The sequence below is a fragment of the Aspergillus brunneoviolaceus genome, assembly GCF_003184695.1.
Source record: "Aspergillus brunneoviolaceus CBS 621.78 unplaced genomic scaffold BO95scaffold_43, whole genome shotgun sequence".
NCBI lineage: Eukaryota > Fungi > Ascomycota > Eurotiomycetes > Eurotiales > Aspergillaceae > Aspergillus > Aspergillus brunneoviolaceus.
Window position 1 is genome coordinate 258,330 of NW_020290773.1, and position 20,331 is coordinate 278,660.

The 20,331-nt window shown below is 54.0% G+C and overlaps 7 protein-coding genes across 7 annotated transcripts; 4 read left to right on the top strand and 3 right to left on the bottom strand.

Moving 5' to 3' along the window:
• Positions 1-1,027: 1,027 nt before the first annotated feature.
• Positions 1,028-1,740, top strand: BO95DRAFT_464869 (uncharacterized protein; the record flags this gene model as incomplete). The annotated part of the gene is made up of 4 exons (XM_025589094.1): positions 1,028-1,119; positions 1,179-1,256; positions 1,337-1,546; positions 1,626-1,740. The coding sequence occupies 4 exons, from the start codon at positions 1,028-1,030 to the stop codon at positions 1,738-1,740; spliced, it is 495 nt and encodes a 164-aa protein (XP_025441145.1).
• Positions 1,741-4,020: 2,280 nt separating this feature from the next.
• Positions 4,021-5,710, bottom strand: BO95DRAFT_464870 (integrin alpha N-terminal domain-containing protein; the record flags this gene model as incomplete). The annotated part of the gene is made up of 4 exons (XM_025589095.1): positions 4,021-5,046; positions 5,196-5,321; positions 5,382-5,599; positions 5,668-5,710. 4 exons carry the CDS (start codon positions 5,708-5,710, stop codon positions 4,021-4,023), a joined length of 1,413 nt encoding a protein of 470 aa, XP_025441146.1.
• Positions 5,711-6,668: 958 nt separating this feature from the next.
• On the bottom strand, positions 6,669-8,145 carry BO95DRAFT_499241 (putative O-methyltransferase; the record flags this gene model as incomplete). The annotated part of the gene is made up of 4 exons (XM_025590952.1): positions 6,669-7,033; positions 7,109-7,534; positions 7,637-7,765; positions 7,842-8,145. The coding sequence occupies 4 exons, from the start codon at positions 8,143-8,145 to the stop codon at positions 6,687-6,689; spliced, it is 1,206 nt and encodes a 401-aa protein (XP_025441147.1). The 3' UTR covers positions 6,669-6,686.
• A 1,581-nt stretch (positions 8,146-9,726) lies between these two features.
• Positions 9,727-10,857, top strand: BO95DRAFT_499248 (uncharacterized protein; the record flags this gene model as incomplete). Its single annotated transcript, XM_025590953.1, has 1 exon — positions 9,727-10,857. The coding sequence occupies one exon, from the start codon at positions 9,727-9,729 to the stop codon at positions 10,855-10,857; it is 1,131 nt and encodes a 376-aa protein (XP_025441148.1).
• A 487-nt stretch (positions 10,858-11,344) lies between these two features.
• BO95DRAFT_464873 (uncharacterized protein) lies at positions 11,345-11,866 on the top strand (the record flags this gene model as incomplete). Its single annotated transcript, XM_025589096.1, has 2 exons — positions 11,345-11,454; positions 11,539-11,866. 2 exons carry the CDS (start codon positions 11,345-11,347, stop codon positions 11,864-11,866), a joined length of 438 nt encoding a protein of 145 aa, XP_025441149.1.
• Positions 11,867-12,601: 735 nt separating this feature from the next.
• BO95DRAFT_483104 (KR-domain-containing protein) lies at positions 12,602-17,174 on the top strand (the record flags this gene model as incomplete). The annotated part of the gene is made up of 7 exons (XM_025590277.1): positions 12,602-13,156; positions 13,219-13,575; positions 13,637-13,703; positions 13,760-13,855; positions 14,179-14,258; positions 14,512-14,859; positions 14,880-17,174. The coding sequence occupies 7 exons, from the start codon at positions 12,602-12,604 to the stop codon at positions 17,172-17,174; spliced, it is 3,798 nt and encodes a 1,265-aa protein (XP_025441150.1).
• A 640-nt stretch (positions 17,175-17,814) lies between these two features.
• BO95DRAFT_444013 (Zn(II)2Cys6 transcription factor) lies at positions 17,815-20,206 on the bottom strand. Its single transcript, XM_025586789.1, has one exon. The coding sequence runs from the start codon at positions 20,152-20,154 to the stop codon at positions 17,917-17,919; it is 2,238 nt and encodes a 745-aa protein (XP_025441151.1). The 5' UTR covers positions 20,155-20,206; the 3' UTR covers positions 17,815-17,916.
• Positions 20,207-20,331: the final 125 nt, after the last annotated feature.

Consider the following 20,331-nt stretch of genomic DNA (forward strand, 5'->3'; position numbering starts at 1 on the left):
TCTTTATCATCTTCTGCATTCTTCTGCAAGATTGGTTTTCGTTATATTCAGATCAAATCCGCGGCTAAGTATGTCACATGTTGGTGAGTATATGAGTGTGAATGAAGTGTGTTTGTCCATTGTGTTGCCTTTCACCCTTCGGCTCTTCCATCCAACATTCTCCATCTCCCCTCGACTGAGCTGGGGTTCGGGTAACTGAGAATCCGAATCGAGTTAAGTTGTAAAGTCATCGTCATCATGTTCCCTTGTCTTGTACACGTTGATGATAGTTTGCACCTCTGGGCTTTTTGCAAACACCGTATCCGTAGTACATTGCCGTGGGGCAAATGGTTCTTGCTGTGGGAAGTATTCTAGCATCCGGAGTTCTCGGGAGAAGAACACCCGATGACACTCAGCGCAGTCAACAATTCCTGATGCGAAAGTGATCGCCCAGTCAGACGGTGCAGACTTCGACGCCTATTAGCAAATTCGTCATTGGGGCTGATTTGTGCAGGGCTGGTGGATTTGTACTGCACAGTGTAGATGAACCATGTTGCGGAGCGGCAACATCCGTTGTCATGGCTTAGACCAGTCGCACCAGATCGCCAACACGGGTGGCACACAATCCACGTCAGTGTCGTCTAGCATTTCCCAGGCAAATGGCTACGTGGTGCATGAAGATCAGTTCTCCCGGAATTACCGGACATTTCCATGTCGTACGCCGATCTTGGGTGGCAGAGCCGGAGATCTGGTTGTGAGTCCGATACGAGGAATTAAGATCCGGACTGATCCCCACAAACACCTTTCACAGACCCGCGAATCGGAAGAGGGACGGTTGACCCTCGCTTTGATGCTGTCCAGGCTATGCGTGATACCAGGGTCGTCAGCTTCGTATAATATTCGGAGCATTTCCCTGCTCATCGTGACGGAGCAAGATATATATATACCTCTATCACTCTCCCTGTCTGCCAACATTTTCCAGCAAGCACCGCGCAAGTATCCAACAGCAATTTGAATGAAATCAGCCTTGTCTAAAATCATCTCAGCAATGATTCCTCTTCCCAGCAAGACCACTCCCCCTACCACGAAGTCGGAGCAGGTGACCATCCCACTGCTCTACTACGTCCAGCGCATTCAGCGGTGAACCCCCCCCCCTTTCTGCGGCTCTTCGCTCAAACTATCGCTAACCCAGAAACAAGCCTGATGTACGAGATCCCCTCCGACGAGGACGCTCTCAGACTTCTGGAGGACAACTTCAGTCCTGAGACGACCTTTGAGTAAACTATCCCCCTCCCCCCATTCCCCCTGCCCCCGTCAAACAGAACCCCATCCCACTAACCTCCAATAACAACGACAGGTGGAACTACGAGAAACTCCACTTCGACGACTTCAAGAACTTCGTCCAGAACTGGCGCACCCGCTACACCTTCCTCGAGTTCAAGTTCTTCGACCCCGTCGCCACCCCGGACCCCAGCGACCCGGAGGGCCGCGGCGGAACTCTCGGGTTCGGCATGCGGGGCCGCGTGATCGGGAAGGATGATGGCAAGATCTATGAGGGGAAGGTTCAGTACGTTCTCCCTATTCTTCCTCTGAGAGGGCTTGTGTGGTGGTGTCGCAACAGCAAGGCTAATCACCGCGGTTCGCAGTGGGATCTTCAAGGTGAATTGGGTGCAGGGGCAGGATGGGGGCGAGGATCGCCGTGTGATTACTCGCAGTACTCAGGTGTTGCAGGGGCCGTATGTTATTGAGGAGGAGAGATGAGATGGTTTATTCTCGACTCCTTAGGGGGATTTGAATGAGGATCTTCTGTGAATGAGGGAGGGAGACGGTGCTAGGTGGGAGAGGTGGAGCTCTAGACGGTGAAGAGATATTGTCAGGTAGTTTGTGCTCGGGAACAGTCGAATGCTAGGTATTACTTGGATCTTTTCTTCAATAGGTCAGGTGTAGAAGAGGACAGATGTGCTCCTATTCCCATCCTCACTGCCTGCGCTAGCACACCTCGTACGCACCATTAGATATACGGACGCCGCCTCCATTTTGACACTTCATGCACGGATTCTTACTAGGCAACCCGAGAGAGCGATAGCATAATGGAGAACAAGAAGAACAAGGGGAAGGGGGAGGAAAGTGCAACGGAAACCTTTTGCGAGTGAGCCTCTTTCCTATCACGTGTGCAGTCCACGAAAGTTGTACTGTACTTCCCTAGGCTGAATTGTTTAAGGATAAAAACACATAACTATCTTTCAATTGGATCACTTTTCTTTTCGATCCCGCCAGACAAAAATAAGTCACGAAAGCTGGCGTAGCTACAGCTGATCCGCCAGAATTTTCTGCGTCCTTGGATGACTTATTTCATCAGTCCGTAGTGCAGAGATGTGGAGACAATATCACCGCATCTATCCGCTAGATTAACAATCGTTATTATTTGGCAGCGAACCGCTACCTTGAACCGGACGCTCACTACCGTTGATAGAATCTATCGTCACGGTGGAGTCAGTGAGTGCGTGGCTGAAGAGAGTATAGAGCTATGCAGCTGGTCCTGCACTTCAAACCACGACATAATAATCAAACTATGATAACAATCTATCAGGTCGGTTGCATTTCGATGTTAATTGTTGAGATCCAACGATTATGGTGACAGTGGCAGCCTGAACTCTGTGTAAGACCACCCACTTTGTCTCTCGTATCTCTCCCCCAAGATTGCTTGCTCTTCACCGTTGAAATCCCTCTCTCTTCATTCTAAATCCACGCTCAGCTTCTTCACAGAACAGATCAACGCGCAACCCTCCGCGAGCCCTGCACAGAGCCTCCGCAGGTACTCTAGTCAACGAGTCTCTCTTTCGGGTGACCTGTGTCGTCGACTCGCCGGGGTCTTGAGCGCACTGCGACGGACAATCACATTATGGGTTTTGTTTACTAGATCGAACGATCGATGGAGTTGACAGTAATGGAGTTGACCGATCAGATAACGCCAGGTACCCAACCCCACGTGCACCCATCTCAACACGTACCAGACAACACGTCTGATTTTCCCGCAGCCCTAAAGGTGGATTTTCGTGATACTTTCGACATCTCGCCGGAGCTGGTGATCTGATTGGCTCCTCCAGAGGCGACCCCTGTCAACGCGTCCCAAGTAGCACGCCCAATGTCTTAGCCTTAAAGGTGGATTTTCGTGATTAGTTGACATCTCGACTCAGCTGGTGATCTGATTGGCTGGGTTGAGGTGAACCCCTGTCGTCGCTTACTAAGTAACACGTCCAGGAAGCGGGACAGCCCTAAAAGTGGATTTTCGTGATGCTTTCGACATCTCGACGGCCGAGATGGCCCAGGGAGTTCGAGGAGGTGGGAGGGCTCGGGTAACGTCCCTCTTGGTTATACATATCAGGCCATCGGCCTACGTTACTCAGGCCTAACACGAATAGCCCCTGGGACACAGAATATACAAGCTCAAGTATATCTCGGTTGTGAGCGGCCTGGACTTGAGTGAAGATGGTCGATGTACCGTCCAAGATGTGTAAAGGTCGTATTGAAGTGGCCGAAAAAGCAAACGAGCGAGGCTAAAGTGGAGTGCATGAGGAAGCTCTGCTAGGCTAATTTAAATCATCGTCCTACGCTGTTATGGTCACGTCAATTGAATGCTTCCTTCACTGGCTGGGCATTGCCATCGAAATAGAATAGTGGATAGGGTACAGCCGGGAACATGTTGTGCCAATAGCCGATGTTCCCCGATTCGGGGTTGTAATGATTGCTATGTAGTGTAATAGATAATCTCCAGTAAGACTTCTATAGTGAAATGTTATTTCTACTAATAACTGTCTTCAGGCTTTTACAGTACTAACAAGATCAAAAACCTTTAGCAAGCCAGCGTCACTGTAGTCCATGACAAGGTCCGATTTGCGTCCCCGCATTCCTGGTTCCATATTCTGTTCACCTTTCCTCCGCCGCATGTATACACTCAGTTTAGGATTCAGATATCACAAATGCTCCCATGGCCGTAGACAGGATGTCTGGCGTGGGTGAGAGAGGCTCAATCATATGGTTTCAAGTGTTACAGGGCTTCCTGAGTAGAACACTAACAGTGGCATCCAGTATGTTCGTGGTAACGAGATCGGGGTAGCCGTCTCCGTTGAAATCGCCCGCCGCTATTCCAGTCGGGTTGTTGCCCACTGCAAATGTAGTCGCAGGTATATGGAAGTCCCCTGACCCCGTCCCAAGCAAGATACTGACAGAGGAGCCCCCAATGTTCGTCACCGCGATGTCAAGATCACCATCCTGGTTGAAATCACCCGTCGTGATAGCCCTCGGGTTGGATCCCACGGAGAACACAGCCTGTGGCTGGAAGGTCCCGTTTCCCACCCCAAGCAAGACGCTCGCTGAGGCATCCAGGGAGTTTGTAACCGCAAAGTCCGGCTGGCTATCCTTGTTGAAATCGGCAACCGTCACACCATATGGGCCAGATCCGACCGGGACTGCAGTTTGCGGCTGGAAGCTTCCATCGCCGTTACCCAGTAAGATGCTCACCACGTTGCTGCCCTCGTTACTGGCCACAATATCGAGATGGCCGTCTTGATTGAAGTCACCGACAGCCACACCGTCGGGCGTGTCCAGCACGGCATATTGAGCCTGGGGCTGGAAGCTCCCTGCGCCAGTCCCTAGCAAAACACTTATACTGTCTCCATCATGATTCCCCGTCACCACATCCAGACGGCCGTCTTGGTTGAAGTCCCCGACCGCGATGGCCACGGCGCCATCCCCAACGGAGAATTGTAGCGGTGGCTGGAAGCTTCCGGGTCCGGTTCCCAACAAGAGACTGACAGTATTGGCTCCCGTGCCCAAAACCAGATCCAGAATACCGTCACCGTTGAAGTCCCCAACGGCGACCTGAAAAGACGCGCTGCCAGCAGCATAGGCGACCTGAGTCTGGAAGGTCCCCAAGCCAGTCCCGAGCAAGATGCTTACGGTCTCGTTTCCAGCATTCGACACGGCAAGATCGAGATGGCCATCCTGGTTGAAATCGCCCACTGCTACACCCCACGGGAGGTCTCTGACCGCATATATAGTCTGCGGCTGGAAACTTGCGCATGGCGCACAAGTCCCGGATTGACAGGTTGACGGTGCAGGGCACTAGACGCTCGCGGCGGGCAAGAAGCAAACGCCCTCCGAGTTAGTTTCTGTGCGTCGAAACTGCGAACTCCCCTGCGAGGAGATGAACTCACCACGTTGCCACATTCCCCGCAGTGATTGTTATCGGAATCGAAAGAAGGGCATGTTTCGTTGCAGAGACCCAAGCCTGAGTTCGTGCAGATGCACACGCCCTGGGAGCAGGTTGATCCGGTCGGGCACTGTGAAAGAGTAAATATCGATTGGTGGGAGACTCTGGGACTCTATCCTTTGTCACTCACCACTACCCCACATGATCCACAGTTTTTGCTATCCGTACTGGTGTCCGTGCAGATGCCAGAGCAGAGTTCTTGACTCGCCGCCGTTCGGGCAGGTCCGCAGGTATAACAGGGACCTTGCCCCTTGGCTGCCAATGGCTTGCACGTCTTGTCGAGGTTAAGCTGTTGACACCATTGTGCACAGGTACTATTTCTGGTGACTGGTGCGAGCCCGGCCGTCACTGTTGATAAGTGTTAGATCAACGGGGGATTTGCGTACTACGAGCAGAATGAACCAGGATAGGCATACCGAAGGATGTCAGGGCCAGAAGGGCTAGCACCGTTTGGGTCATAGTGTTAAGTATTTTCTTCTCAGGTCGTAATTGATGAACAGGCTGAATGCGATACGCACAGTTTCGAAACACTGGGCAAGCTCAGAACCTTTTTCTTTACCCCGGAGACTATTTGCAGGCTCTCTCAAGTATGAGCCTTATTTATAACTCCCTCCGTTAATTCCTCGTCTTGCTCGAAAGTGTCAAATGCTTGGCATGGAGGACATTCCAATCTAGGCCCCAATGATTTGTTCCCATTATCACTAGAGGGCATGTTGTGACAGCTCCAGGTCCACTCACCGATACTCCAAGGGAAGGGGTAGTGCTTCAGAATAAAGCTTCGGGATGGTAAAGAATGTTGGGACGGAAGGAGCAACAGCCTGAAAATCGATTTACTAGCGGGTTTTCGGGCACAAGGTACTGACTGCGCAGCTCACGTTTTTCCTTCTCCCACATGTCAAGCTAGATTCCTTGGGGTTATGACATTGGAAATGCCATTCCTGCTGGTCAGCTTCTTTGTTCTCTGCATTCCCGAGATAGCCTCTCCTCCATTCCCACGGGTGGCAGACATTTGTCCGTGGCTCCGACGTGACCTTTTATTGGTTACAACTACCTGGCGGCATTGCTGTCACCTGCCTCGATTGATCAAGCTACAGAGCTTGCAACCAAATGAATAATAGGCTATCTCCCGGAGTCCATCGCTTGGGGGTTGTGGATTGACCGGCTGTATATTCCGCTCGTGCTTCGCACCAGCGTATTCGCGTACCAACAGTCATGATCAGCCAGAGATGGCCGGCGGGTTCGACCCCGGCGCAACAAAAACTTCCATTCCGAAAGGCTAAATCTGACGCATACTGTGTGGCAAGGAGAAGATGTTCAAAACTCAGGGAGCATCGAATCTCGCCTTGCTAGTGTTTGTGAGTCCCACCCCGGCGACATCTTTGGCATATCCCAGCCTTCCCGGACAAGAGATCATTATGTTGCTTGCTTCGCTCATCTAGAGATGTGCCTCTCCCCGACGGCCCGGTACTTCCGCGACCTCGGCCTCGATGATCATTTCATACTCCCGCGGATCCGGCCAGAACCTGCAGATCTGCAGGCCCGTATCGGTCAAAAGCCTTCTCCAGTCTGCCTCTGTGCGTTCTGACGCGGAAAGCAACGTCATCATCTGTACATCCATTGTCGCCTGAATTATGCTTGCCTTAGTGGAAGGGAGGACAATGTCGTATATGAGGAGCTTGGAGTACCCTTTCCTCATTGCATTTCTGGTGTGGGTGAGGATCTGCTTGGCTTTGTCGTCCGGCCAGTCATAGAGCACGGCGTGCATGAAATAGATGTGGCTCCCTGGATCATGAGCAATTGATCAGTACTCTTATCCGTTCGATCTTGGGAAGGGTGGCCGGTAAGGATGTCTCTCACCTCTAACCGGCTGCGGCAGGAAGAAGTTATGCGCCATTGCCAAGGTCTTCTCATCGACTTGAGCAGTTCCAATGATCTTCCGGACATCCTGCAACACGAATGCTCCCGCGGGAAGGTCCAGATGCTTCTGCTGCGCGTGTGTTATATCAATCCCGGTATTCCCGCCCACGTCGACCACGAATGCGGTGCCCTCTTCCAGCGGCGACTCGCGCAGCAAGCGGGCGGTGTCATAGACTGCTGTCCACGGCGTCTTCCTCGCGGTCCATGATTCCATGTGGCCTGTGAAGGCTTCGAAGTAGGAGGGACTGGTTCGCAGCCGGGCGAAGAAGCTGAGGCCGTCTGGATCGGTCGCTGCGTAGTTGCTTCGCTCGACGCTCGTGGGCTCGCGGTAGCCTATGCTGGCTAGGTAGGTGGGTAGATTCAAGGCTGCAGGGAGGTATTGATATGTCCTGAGAAACAGACGACAGAAAGGAAACATGAGCACAGACACTTTGCGATGTCGATGTCATGAACGGGGGGTTGCTTAACCAGCCTGCAGCGAATCACGGATCTTGGTGGTCTCGTCACCGATCGCAGGCGAGAATGGCGTGGGCTTGTATCTGTCTGCGGCAGTCTGCTCCACCACATCGAACGCGGCTAGAAGGCGCAGAAGCCGACCTGTTTATGTTCACTCGTCAGCATTTTCTCGAGCCACACGGACATGGTTACTGGGACACCGAAGGAGAGAACTGGCGTAGGAGATTGGTGCCAACGGTCGGCGTCGTCAGGTGGACGAGCTCGTCGAGCGACTTTTCTCCACCCCCAGCACCTGTCCATTCACTCCACAGCTGCACATCAATGCACGTCTGAATCGCGGCGAAAATAATCGGTTGGTCGAAACACAAGCCCCAGGCTTGTTCGTACGGGGATTCTACCCGTGCGATGAGGCGACGCGCGGCTGCGCGAAGACGGAGACGATCCACCTCCCCTCTGCCTACTTCGTCGGGGTTAATGTCGTCGAGGAACTTAATGATGTCATCCACAGGCTCGGAAGGCATGTTGCGGTTGTGTGCTTTTGGTTTTGTGAGTGACCGAGTAATGAAGTCGCACTATTGAGAGTTGGGGAAGGGACCAAGCGCTTATAAGGGTTTGGTCTATTTGCCAAGGAGCATGGCACGTTATCGCACGGGCACAGAAGACTTTGCTAAGAGTTTAATACGGGCTGCAATCATTTATCATCCAATGAATGTGGGGTGGCGGTTGATATGACAGCGGGCTACTGGGGCAACTTGCGTCGCTTCCGCCCGTGCGTGCTTGTGCTGCGGAGAAGTGGCTTTTCTGTTGCGAGGAGTGGACTGACAATTGCGCTTGGCCGGTCAGTGAGATTTCGTGACGGGATGCCTTCAACTAGAGCAAGCAGGTCAGGGGTTGAGCTCGATATTAGGCGGTACCTTCAAGTTGTACTGAGATGCCTGCTGTTTGGTTGGATTTGGCGTGGGGCATGAAGAAAATAAGCTAGGGACCTATCACAATATGCGGAGTGCTTGAGGTGTCTGCATGGTAAGTAAGCACTTGTGTCCGGATACTGAGCGTATCTTGTTTGAGGATTAAAGGGAAGAGCCCCTCAGACGAAATAAGGGGGTTTCCAGAGCATGGAATAGTGAAGGAGGCTGACTATCCTGGTGTAACAAGCCCCAAGTATCATATGATACAGTTCGAGTCTCAATAACTTGAAATGACTGGTGTCATGTAGTTGTGATTTGGAACACTGCGCTGTCACTCGGATCAGACCAAGAAGCACAATACATAGTTTAGAACTAAAACGCGCAGGACTATTACGAGCCAACCGATGTATGCAATGGACACTATATTATTGTCAGTGCCCCACCATCGAATTAAACGTTAAGCCTGAGCAAAAGTGCTCGTTAGCTTGGTAGTAGGCTTACTTTGGAAGGAGCAAAATGAGGTTAATGTAGCGCGCGCACGGGACAGTAAATCTTTACCAGGCTGGAAACTATCCACCCTTTCCTCGCTCTACATCATCACACCGTACATTTATATAATATAAAGGCATTTGAATTCAGCTAACTGAGGGGGACCTGCTACAGCTGGCAGCCCTGAGCCAAGTAGCCGATTGAAGGCCACTCTGTCAAACTGCTTCTTGGGGTGTTTGCCCAGCAATGGGGCACTTGGACATGCTCTTGAAGATGTGTTTTAGACTGCGCTTCGGTCTATAGGCATATGCAATTATGGTATATGGGCTCTAGTACCGTCACTATGTTGTTCTTTTCATTGGCGCATCTTCGAATGAATAGAGGTGCCGACACACCCGTCTCATACTATAGAACCATGGATCAGGGACACGACGAGTTGCTCCTGAACCGACACGCAAGAACACACGCGTTAGGAATTGCGGCGGTAAGCATTCCATCATCGTCAAATGACTCATCGTCTGCCTGTAACATAGTTCATCGCAATCTCTGCACTCCTCCTCATTCCTGCACTGTAAGTCTCAAATCACTTGGATTTTCTCACCATACCAACTTACACACTATTCTGAAGCACAACAAACTGCTCCTTCCAGTTCATCTCACCCAGCGCACAACCCTCTGAAGAAAAGCGGTTCTCCAGCAGCTAAGATGGCGACACGAAACCCCAAAGACCGTGCTGTCATCAGCACAATCAATAAGCTGGGCTGGGACCTGTTGATCCAGTTCCGCACCGACGACAACGCCCCTTACAGCAACAGCACCCTTGTCAGCGGTCTCTCCACCTTCTCGGCCCTTACTATGCTCGCCGGTGCAGCAGTTGATCCCAAGCAACGCGAGATGTGCGCTAAACTCGGCGCCGGCAGCCTCCGCGACCTGCAAGCCACTTACCCGAGGATGCGCCGAATGCTCGAATCCGACAATGTGTTCCACTCGGCCAACGGGCTCGTGGCTGAAACTGAAGTCTGCCTCTCACCAGAATACCAAGATTATCTGAAAGGGCTCAAGGTGGACGCTAATCTACACTTCCGAAACCTGGCCGACAGCGTGGCTGAGATCAACAAGTGGATCTCCCGGACAACAAACCACAGGATCCCGTCGTTGCTGACAGCAGACGACCTGCGCGGCTCGGTCGTAGCTCTCATCAACGCCCTGATCTTCGCCGCCGCGTGGGCCGAGCCGTTCCATCCGCGCGACACAGTCCGCTGTGCCCCTTTCTACCCCACAACAAAGAACGGGTTGAGAGCAACTGCCACAGTGGATATGATGTATAAGCACGGGAAGGAGGTGCTCGTCTATCAGGGCGAACGGTACACAGCCGTCCGCCTGCCCTACCGGTGCACACCGCCATCGGAGTGGTCGATGATCGCCTACCTACCCAACAAAGATACCCCGGTTCAGGAGATGCTCCAAATCCTGCGTACCCGGCGAATTCCCTCATTTGCACAGCATCGAGTGGGCAGGCTCGGTCTTCCTCGGTTCCAACTTCAGGTGAAACATGAGCTCAACAGCACGTTGCAGGCGCTGGGTTTTCCGATTGACGGGTCTTTCCCAACTCTAGACATGGGAGGAAACAATCAGGCGGGCAACATCATTCAGGGTCTGAGTGTGGAGTGTAATGAAAAGGGCACGGTGGCCGCCGCAGCTACAGCGGTAATGTTCGAACGCGGTGGACCTCCCCCTTATATCCCTGAGTTGATATTCGATCACCCGTTTGTGTTTGCCATCGTGGCGGATGAGCTGGATTTGGCCATCTGTACGGGTCTGTTTTCCGGTGGTTAGAGGTTTAGTTTTCTTTCTTTTGTACCTTGCTCTCTTCGATCTCAACTTCCAAGCTCTCCTGTTATACCCTCGATCTGTCCGTTCTTTCTCTTCATGGCCCGTCTGATTGCACTGTTTGCCTTCCTTCGTCACTGAGCTTATCCCCGGCAGTTAATGTAGCATAGTACCAACTCGTTTCTAGCCTCGAATTGGTGAAAGTCCTTCAATTCGCTCCATCACAACTCGCCTACAATGTGTGCAAGGGGTAGTCACAGAAAAAGGCTGCCAGGCCTAGCCTTGCATTGAATTCCTAGTTTCTATGCTCCACCCGTCTCAGCCTCACGCTGCGCCACACCCGCGAAAGAAAAGTGTCTCGATCTTACAACCCACCGCTCCATACCAGAGTGCTTAAGTCACTCCCGCTCAGAACGAACTTTTCTGGAGATACCGCGAGTCGAAGATCCCTGCCTTACCCGCGGTGAGCCAAATATTTGAATCTGAAAAAAGGATGGGTTTCGACTTCGGCAACGGCGACCTCCTCGCCGCGCTGCAGTTCGTCAAGACACTAGGCAGGCGCTTCGTCGATGCGCCGAATGAGTTCCAAGCGCTGTCCCAAGAGTATGCACCCTATCATTCCAATCCTTCACGCAGTTGAACAGAACCTGCAACTCAAAAGAAATATTCTAACAACATCCGGTCCAGGGTAAAACGCCTCTCTACTGTTCTCCAGGCCATCGACGACCTAGACCCACAGGATGCGCTTGAAGATCGACAGAAACAACGACTGAACCGAATTTCGCGAGAGTGTGGAGATGCGCTGGACGAGCTTTGGCGATTGTTGGATCAGTACCAACAGGTCAATCGGGATGACGAAGAGCACTGCGATGCCGGTACCCGAACGCGCACGTCTCGCTCCCTGCGGGTCTGGAGGCAAGTTCCATGCAAGGCGACCGAGACACGGGAAGTTCAGAAAAGGCTGCAGGCGGTAATAGATCGGTTTAATGGATTTCTAGTTGATGTGAACGTGTAACCAGAGACTACCGAGGCAGGTTCCCGGATATCTTGCTAAGAACATATTTTAAAGCAGACTTTTCAGCAAATGAAGGAGGGCGTTCCAGACTCGTCGGAGTATGTCGAAAAGGCCTAGAAGTACGGTCGGTTGTCCTCCGACTCGCCCGCTCCGATGGCTGCGAGTCTTCCAGCGTAGCTATTGCCAGTCTGGATTAAACGCAATGAGTAGGTGAATCATAGAAAAGGGGCCTGAAGGCCATCACATGCATGAACGGATCCACTGCCACCTGCAAAGTATCGAAGCCTCGACTTCTAGCTAGGCTGGACCGGGGAGAATTGGGACAAGCTACAGGGTAGAAAATAAGGTTACAGATGGATAGATGTGGACCACGTCCTGTACATCATTGACTACTGTTATGAATCCGCGCTTTCGGGATTTCCCCAATTCAAAGTTTCGATGAAGTTTTATTGTAGTGCAAGCCTTCGATACATGGGGAAGAGCTTGTAGTAGTCGTTACAGTACTGTCTCATGTACTGCCACATACGCAGTGGTCCTTCGGTTTGGTGGGCTAACAGTAAACACATTTGTGTGGTGCAGTGAATTGTCCTGAACGCCTACTATCACTCACCAGGCACCATCAAAGCTGCCTTCTGGCAGGTACTCGGCTCCCACTTTTCTTCCTCCCCCACACATGTTTCTCTATTGATACGTCCACCAAGCACAGAAACGAGCACCCTACATATCCTAGATTCAATGTCTCGCTTTGATCCCTTTACCCTTATTGACCTCTGCTACCGCATGGTGGACAACCATGCTCTCGAGGCCACGCTCTTTATTCCCACTAATCTGTTGTCCCGCTCCCGCTTTGATAAGAACAAAAACAACAAGAACAAGAACACGAACAACAACAACAACAACAGACGCAGATGCCCCGTACTCATCCAATTCCACGGAGGGAGCTTTCTCATGGGCCACCGCCGCTACGAACCCTGGTTTGCACAATGGTTCCTGGACCTCGCCCGCACCCACGAGATGATCATCATTCGACCCGACTATCGACTCCTCCCCGAATCGAGCGTGACTGATATTCTCGAGGACATCGATCACTTCTGGCGATGGATGCAGCAAGATCTGTCGTCACTTATGGCAGACGAATATACAAAGTCGGGGTTGTTCCCGGATCTCTCGCGAGTGTTATGCTGCGGTGAGAGTTCCGGCGGGTGTTTGGCCGTGTATTCCGCTCTTGAGTTGGGCTCTATCCTATCGACGGAAGACAAAAGTGAGGGCACGAAGATCTCCATACGAGCGGTAATGTCCACCTATGCGCCGCTCGACCCCGATGTTCCGGAACTGCGAATCCCACGGCCCAGAACGTTCATGGGAATGAGGCCTCCACCGCCCAGACAGGCGGAGGCAGGGATCAGGAAACGATTCGCGGCATCCTACGTGCTTCGGCCAGCAATGCGGACGGCAGGACCCCCGGATTCAGTGCCCCCAGCGCCGCTGCACACGAGGCCGCCATTCGTGAAGCCTACTCTGTCGCGGGTCTGGACTTTTCCCAGACAGCGATGGTTGAGGCGCATGGCACAGGAACCGCTACGGGTGACCCGATTGAGGCGAACGCAATCGCCAAGTGTTTCGGGGGGGCGGGGGTTTATCTGGGCGCGGTACGTGATTTTATTCGAAATTCGAACTCCGAGTGCGATTTGTTGAAAACTGATCCGGGGGTAGGTGAAACCAAATCTGGATCATAGTGAAGGGGCGGCGGCTCTCACAAGTCTGATCAAGGCAGTGATCTCGTTGGAGCACAAGACCATCATTCCCAATATCAAGTTTCATACGCCCAATTCAGCCAGTGAGTCAATATGGGTATTGACATTTCGAAACTTCTGGCTAATAGAAGACTTTTAGTCCCATGGGAAGAAGCAAAGCTAGTGGTTCCAGTGAAGCCTTGCCCCTGGCCTAAGGATCGTGCCGAGCGCAACAGCGTGAACTCGTTTGGCATAGGTTGATCTAACGTCCATGTAAGACGAACACTTGTGCTATCCTGCCGTCAGTATCGACCCTTCTATTTAGTTCATCCTTGATTCCGCTGCGTCTTTTGGCCTAGGCATCTCAAGTCCCATTCCGCTGCCAATGGCTGTTCAGAATCGGAAGAAAACGCTCTTGGTTTTCTCCGCCGGACACCCGGAAGCCGTCAGGGCAATGACCGGAAACTTCCAAAACTATTTCTCCAGATTTTCTGATCGGCTGGAAATGATTGCTCACATCTCTCTGAGGGACGAGAGCGCTTGAAATACAGGGCTTTTTGTGTGACTGATGGTAGTCAGCCGCTGTCCGGGCCTACGCCGGCACTTTGCCAGAACTTGACCCGGACGGCATTTGTGTTCACGGGGCAGGGAGCGCAATGGTATGTGTCTGATTGTATTGATGCTTCTTATCAGGAACAGTTCTTAACAAGTGTAGGATACATATGGGACGTGAATTGATCATTAACTTTCCATCTTTCTTGGCGAGTATTCAATCAATGGATTGTGTGCTACAGAGCCTTGAGCATGCACCTGCTTGGTCGATCGAAGGCAAGTTCGCATAAAATCTATGTTTGGCATAGGGTCATGATTAACAGACCTTTGCCAGACTTTCTTTGCTACTCCGATGATAAGATCGTCTTGATCAGGGCGGAATATTCCCAGCCGATCTGCACCGCCCTTCAAATTGCACTGGTCGATTTGTTAGCATTCTGGGGCGTGAGGCCCTCGGCAGTGATTGGGCATTCTAGCGGTGAGATTGCTGCCTCCTATGCATCAGGCGCTTTGACAAAGTCCGAAGCCATGACTATCGCGTTCTACCGCGGGCATGTCTGCAAGGATGCACCACAAAAAGGGGGCATGGCAGCCGTCGGGTTGGGAAAGACACAGGTCGCTCAGTTCCTCCTTCCAGGAGTGAGCATCGCTTGCGAGAACAGTCCGTCAGGTGTCACCTTGGCTGGGGATATAGACATTCTGGACAAGGTGATGGTTGGAACTACAAGGACGTGCTCATGGCCATGGGTGTGGTCGACGGTGGCTTGCCGAATATCGCCCTGGGAAAGGAGGGGGCGGGGTACGTCACTAAGGTCGGAGCAGTCGTCAGCCACCTACAAATTGGAGACAGGGTGCTCTATCTCAATAACACCACATCCAGTCTAGCGACGGAGACACAAACCTTGGGGCGCATTACTGCGCGGATTCCCGACACCCTCAGCTTCGAAGATGCGGCGACCATGCCGGCGGTCTACGTGACGGTGCTCATCGCACTGGTCGATAAGGCACGGCTCGAGAACGGGCAGTCCATCCTCATCCACGCGGCCGCGGGCGGCATTGGCACTGCGGCGATCACCGTGGCTCGCTGGCTGGGGCTAGAGATCTACTGCACGGTCGGCTCAGAGCCCAAGGCGGCTTTCCTAGTTCGCGAGCACGGAATCCCCCGCGATCGGATTTTTCATTCGCGCAATGCCAGCTTCCAAGACGACATCATGGTCGCAACCAATGGTATTGGCGTTGACTGCGTGCTGAAATCTCTCTCTGGCGAGTTGCTACACGCATCGTGGGAGTGTGTCGCGGCGTGTGGCTGCATGGTGGAGATCGGGAAACGGGATATGCTCGGTCGGGGCCAGCTGGCTCTCGACCGGTTCGAGGATAACCGCGCCTACATTGGCATCGACCTGGCGCTGTCCGTTGTCGCCGCCCCGGCGCAGGTTAGCAGGCAGATGAAACGCATGCTGGACCTTTACGCCGATGGTCATATTCGGCCCATCCACCCCGTTACCTTCTACGATGCCCACGATGTTCAAGAAGCGCTTCGATACATGCAGACAGGCTCCCACATTGGAAAGGTCGTCATCCGGACGTCAGAGAACACCAACCGTGCGCTACAATGGCGGCCAGAGACTCCCAAGCCAAGCTTCCGCCAAGATCGAGCGTATCTTCTTGTTGGCGGTATGGGAGGCCTGGGTAAGGCGATTGCCACGTGGATGGTCACGCATGGTGCGAAGCACCTCATCTTCCTGTCGCGCTCCGTGGGGGCCTCAGAAGACGACCAGGCATTCATCCATGAGCTGAGACTGAGGGGGTGCGCAGTCCAAGCTGTAGCCGGAGATGTTGCCAATTTCGACACCGTGCAGAACGTGATTGACCAAGCACTGGTGCCGATTGCTGGAGTCATGCAAATGGCGATGGTGCTCTGCGACGTGGGCATCTTGGATATGACCGTGGACGACTACCGCACCCCTCTGCGGCTCAAGGTGGAAGACACTTGGAGCCTTCACCGGGCGCTGGGTCCGTCCAATGCAGATCTAGACTTCTTCGTGCTGTTTTCCTCGGTGGGTTGCCAAGTCGGATACTGGGGGCAGGCCAACTACGCGGCAGCCAACACATTCCTCGACGCGTTTGTGCAGTATCGACATGCGCAGGGGCTCCCAGCCTCGAGGCAGGACATCGGCGCTATCAATGACGTTGGGTTCATTAGCCACAACCCTGCAGTGGGAAGCGCAATGGAGGCGGGCTCCGCCCGGCTGTTCACAGAGCAGGACTTCCTCGACACGCTGCAACTAACCATAGCTCGGTCATCGGCCCGACCGCCGTGCGATGGCAGGCCGCCAGGCACCGCAGCGGGACTAGGACGGGTCTTCCACAACCCCAGCCAGGAGTCTCAAGTGATGGAGTCCCGACTGCCCATCACGCACCCGGACAACCACATCATCTGGAAGCGCGACCCGCGGATGGCCATCTACCGCAACATCGAGACGGTCGCCGCGCAGGGCGAGGATGCTACGGGCGGCGGCGGCAGCAGCAGCAGCAGTAGAAGCATGCTCAAATCCTTCATCGCGGAGGTCAGCACCGACCCGGCCCGACTCCAGCAGCCGGCGGCCGCGGAGTTCCTGGCCGGGGAGCTGCGCGACCGCGTGGCGGACTTCTTGATGCGCAAGGCAGAGGACGGCGCGGAGCCGTTGAATTTGGGCATGTCGCTCACGGAAGTCGGGGTGGATTCGCTGGTGGCCATCGAGCTGCGCAACTGGTGGAAGCAGAACCTCGCGGTGGGGGTGACGGCGTTGGAGTTGGAAGAGTGGGGGCAGTATATTGGAGTTGAGGGAGTTGGCGGCGAGGAGGCTGCGGGAGAAGGTGTTTGGCAATGGGCAAAGATAAGAGATGCTTGTCAAGGAATTATTGAGGTCCGTCAATTTCAGAGAACAGGATTATGTCTTGAATTCCCTCCAATGAACTTGATATATCTTTGCATATACGCCATCCCTATTCGAGCGCCAACCATCTTTTGTCCAATATCTTGACCTGGAGTTCAGTCTTTGGATAGCCGTTGTGGTGATTGTAGCGCTTTCCTCTTGGTCTGGTATACTGCCTAATGTGGGAATCAAGTAGACTGGGAATTGGGTCCGTGAACAATCTTAGGTGTATTGTGTACTGACCGTTTGTCATCTTCCTCGGTGAGAGTGATGGTGCCAGGGTGGCGATGTGATGTCGTTGGTGTATGGTGCAACTGCGGTGATATATTTTTTGAATCCTAGCGGAACATACCGACGAAAAGATTCCACGGTATCAAAACAGGTGCAACCAACATTGTTTGATCACGTACACTGAAATGAAGTTAGCTATCTGTTGATTACTGAATCTATTATTTTTTTTGTCAAAAGTTGTGGGCAAAAAAAGTGTAAGCGGATCCCTGGGTTCATGCAGGAGATGCTTGTGGGTAAGAAATTGTGCTTACATCCCCGTTCGCAGCTTGTGTCTGTTGACTATGCAACGCCTGATTCAGAGATTGTTCGGTATAAACACTCCGCCAACTTCACCGAGTACATACGACCACAGGGTGTGGAAAACAGGGCTTCCCGTCCGCTCAGCCGTACTTAAGCCACACGCCGGGAGGTTAGTAGTTGGGTGGGTGACCACCAGCGAATCCCTTCTGTTGTATGTTTTTGCTTTTTTTTTTTTGCTCTATTTCTATATCAATCACTGCTTCTTGGACATGTTGCACGCACCCGGCAAACGCTTGAGATACTATTCTAATACTCCCTGTCAAACAGGAGACGGTCCCCCTTCGAACGTAGTCAAGTCCAACTGATCCGAAGCCTTAGGCCACAGCAGTTCGATCTGATTCCAGAAATCCAGATCCCCAGCCAGGTATAGCCAATCCACGTCGAGATCCTGCGGCAAGTCCCAAGCAGCATCGAAGGCGGAGGCGGACGAGCCCGGGTCGCCGTCCCCGAGGCCTCGCCCTTCTTCTTCTCGCTGCTGGACTTCTGCACTCGCTCGAGCGACGAGATCCGCCTGGCTCAGCAAGCCTTGCAGGATCCTGCTTGCGTGGCCAGCCACGGGAAATCCCGCGCGGAAGCGCTCGAACACGGCGACCGCTTGCCCGATCGCGGTCCGCGCGTCGGGCGCCATCGGCCCGTGGTGGTAGATCATCAGGAACCCCAGCAGGGTCATGCCGGCGCTCCACTGCATGTAGAACGCCTCGTGCCACCCGTTAACAAGGGAGGTCTCCTCCATCACCTGGTGAGAGATCTGGGAGACGGCGATGGCGTGCGCGGCGCAGCGCCGAGCCAGCCCTTCGGCGTGACCGCCCGGTGGCGGACGACACTGGAAGGAGATAGCGGGTCGGTACAGGTTGGCGCATTGGTGGTGGTAGGTGAGCTCGAGCAGCACGCGCTGCCGCTGCAGCCACGGTGGGGTGAACGGCTCGAGCAGCAGCCGCGTGCCGCTGGTCGTGAAGGCTCGGTCCGATCCTGTACCCTCGCGTTGCAGCCGCAGGGCGCGCGGGACGCTCTCCGCCCACTCGGTCACGCGCGGGGCATGTTGCGCTAAAATCTGGGCGCCAGTCTCCAGCGCGCCCGCGTCATCCCAGATGGTCTGGTCTTCGTTCAGATGGAGATCGGCGGTGAACAGCGCATTGTAGGCGTTGCGGATGGCGATGTACAGCGTGGTCTGGTACCGGTTGAAGCTCAACCAGGTCGCGTCCTCGCCGATCGGTACAAAGGCTGAGCCGGACGCGGCGGCGGTCGCGAGGGAGTCGCTTGGGAGCTGGGGCATGGCCTGGCGGGCGCGGTCGGGGAGCATGAACGGGCGCCCGAGTTTCATCCCCGCTCGGGTGTCCATTAAATGGACCACCCACCACAGCCGCCGCCGCAGCTCGCGGTCAGGTTCCGGCAGACTCGCCGGCGGGTCTACGTGCAGACCTAGGATGTAGGCGGTGCGCACGGCGAGACTCACCGTGCTGTCCATCATGTTGTGGAACGAGCCCCCGCAGAGGTAGACGGCGCAGAGCAGGTGGCATTGCAACGTGGCGATGGAGGGGCTCTCGAGCTCGTAGGCCAGCAGCGTCTGGCCCCGCCAGTAGTGCCATCGGCCGGCCACGAGGGCGTCCTGGCCGTCCAACAGCCCGCTCTGCGAATCCGCCGGCAGGGTGGAAATGTGGTACTGCATGCACATCGCCACCACGATATCCACCAGCGCCGACGGTCCCCGTTCCTTCCCGCCTGCCGTCCAAAGACTGGCGTAGTGCTGCTTGAAGTGCGCTTCGTTTATGATGGAGAAGAGGGAAACGTGGTAGGTCTGCCAGAAGTAGTTGATGAAAAAGTCTTCCTGCAGGGGAGTCAGATAGACAGAGGCCGTGGTGTTCGGCAGCGGGTTCAGGCTCTTCATCGGGTCGGTGGTGGGTCGGTCGAGAAGCTTGTTGTCGCTGGCGGAGATCGGGAGCAGCTGATGCGCGGGCTGCTCCTGGTCCAACTGCAGGCTCAAAAAGCCACTGATCCGCTGGATGTACGAGTACAGCGAGGACGGGCCCAGCCACAGACTGTTGGATGAGCGTGCCGGTCGAAAATGGATCCCTCCCCAGGGAGGATGCGGGGTGGCATTTTGGTGGGTTTCACTCCCCGGTCCCTTAACTTGGATCTCGATTGGCGGCTCGCGCAAGGTTAAGTCTAAGTCGGGTGTAAGGTTGTCTCTATTGCTGCAAGTGCAGCCTTCGAGCTCGGCTTCAAGCTGTTGGACTTTCTGTTTAAGCAAGGCGATCTCCTGGTGGGCCTGGGACAGGGTGAGCGCGACGGGCGCACTGCTGTTGCTGCAGACCGTCCGGCTTAGGGCACAGTTGGAGCATGGGACTTGGTTGTCGCATCGGATCCGGCGGACACGGCAATTGCCGCACGCTCGGGCAACCTGCGCCCGTTTGCGCCGTTGGAGGATCTGCTGCTGCTGGTTCTGCTGGCTCTTTCGGGGACGATGTGTGTTGGGCAGTCTGGTGATTGGAGCACTCATGACTGGTGGTAAGTCTGGGACGTGCTCATCGACTGTCAAGGATTGGTGTGCTAGCAGGATTGATGAGGGGTGAGATGCTGACGCGGATTGAAGGTGTCTGTCAGTGGAGTGAGTGCGCTCGCACCATCACGTGAATGAGCTTCAGTACTAATTACTTGGGTGACGGAGTTGCGGGAG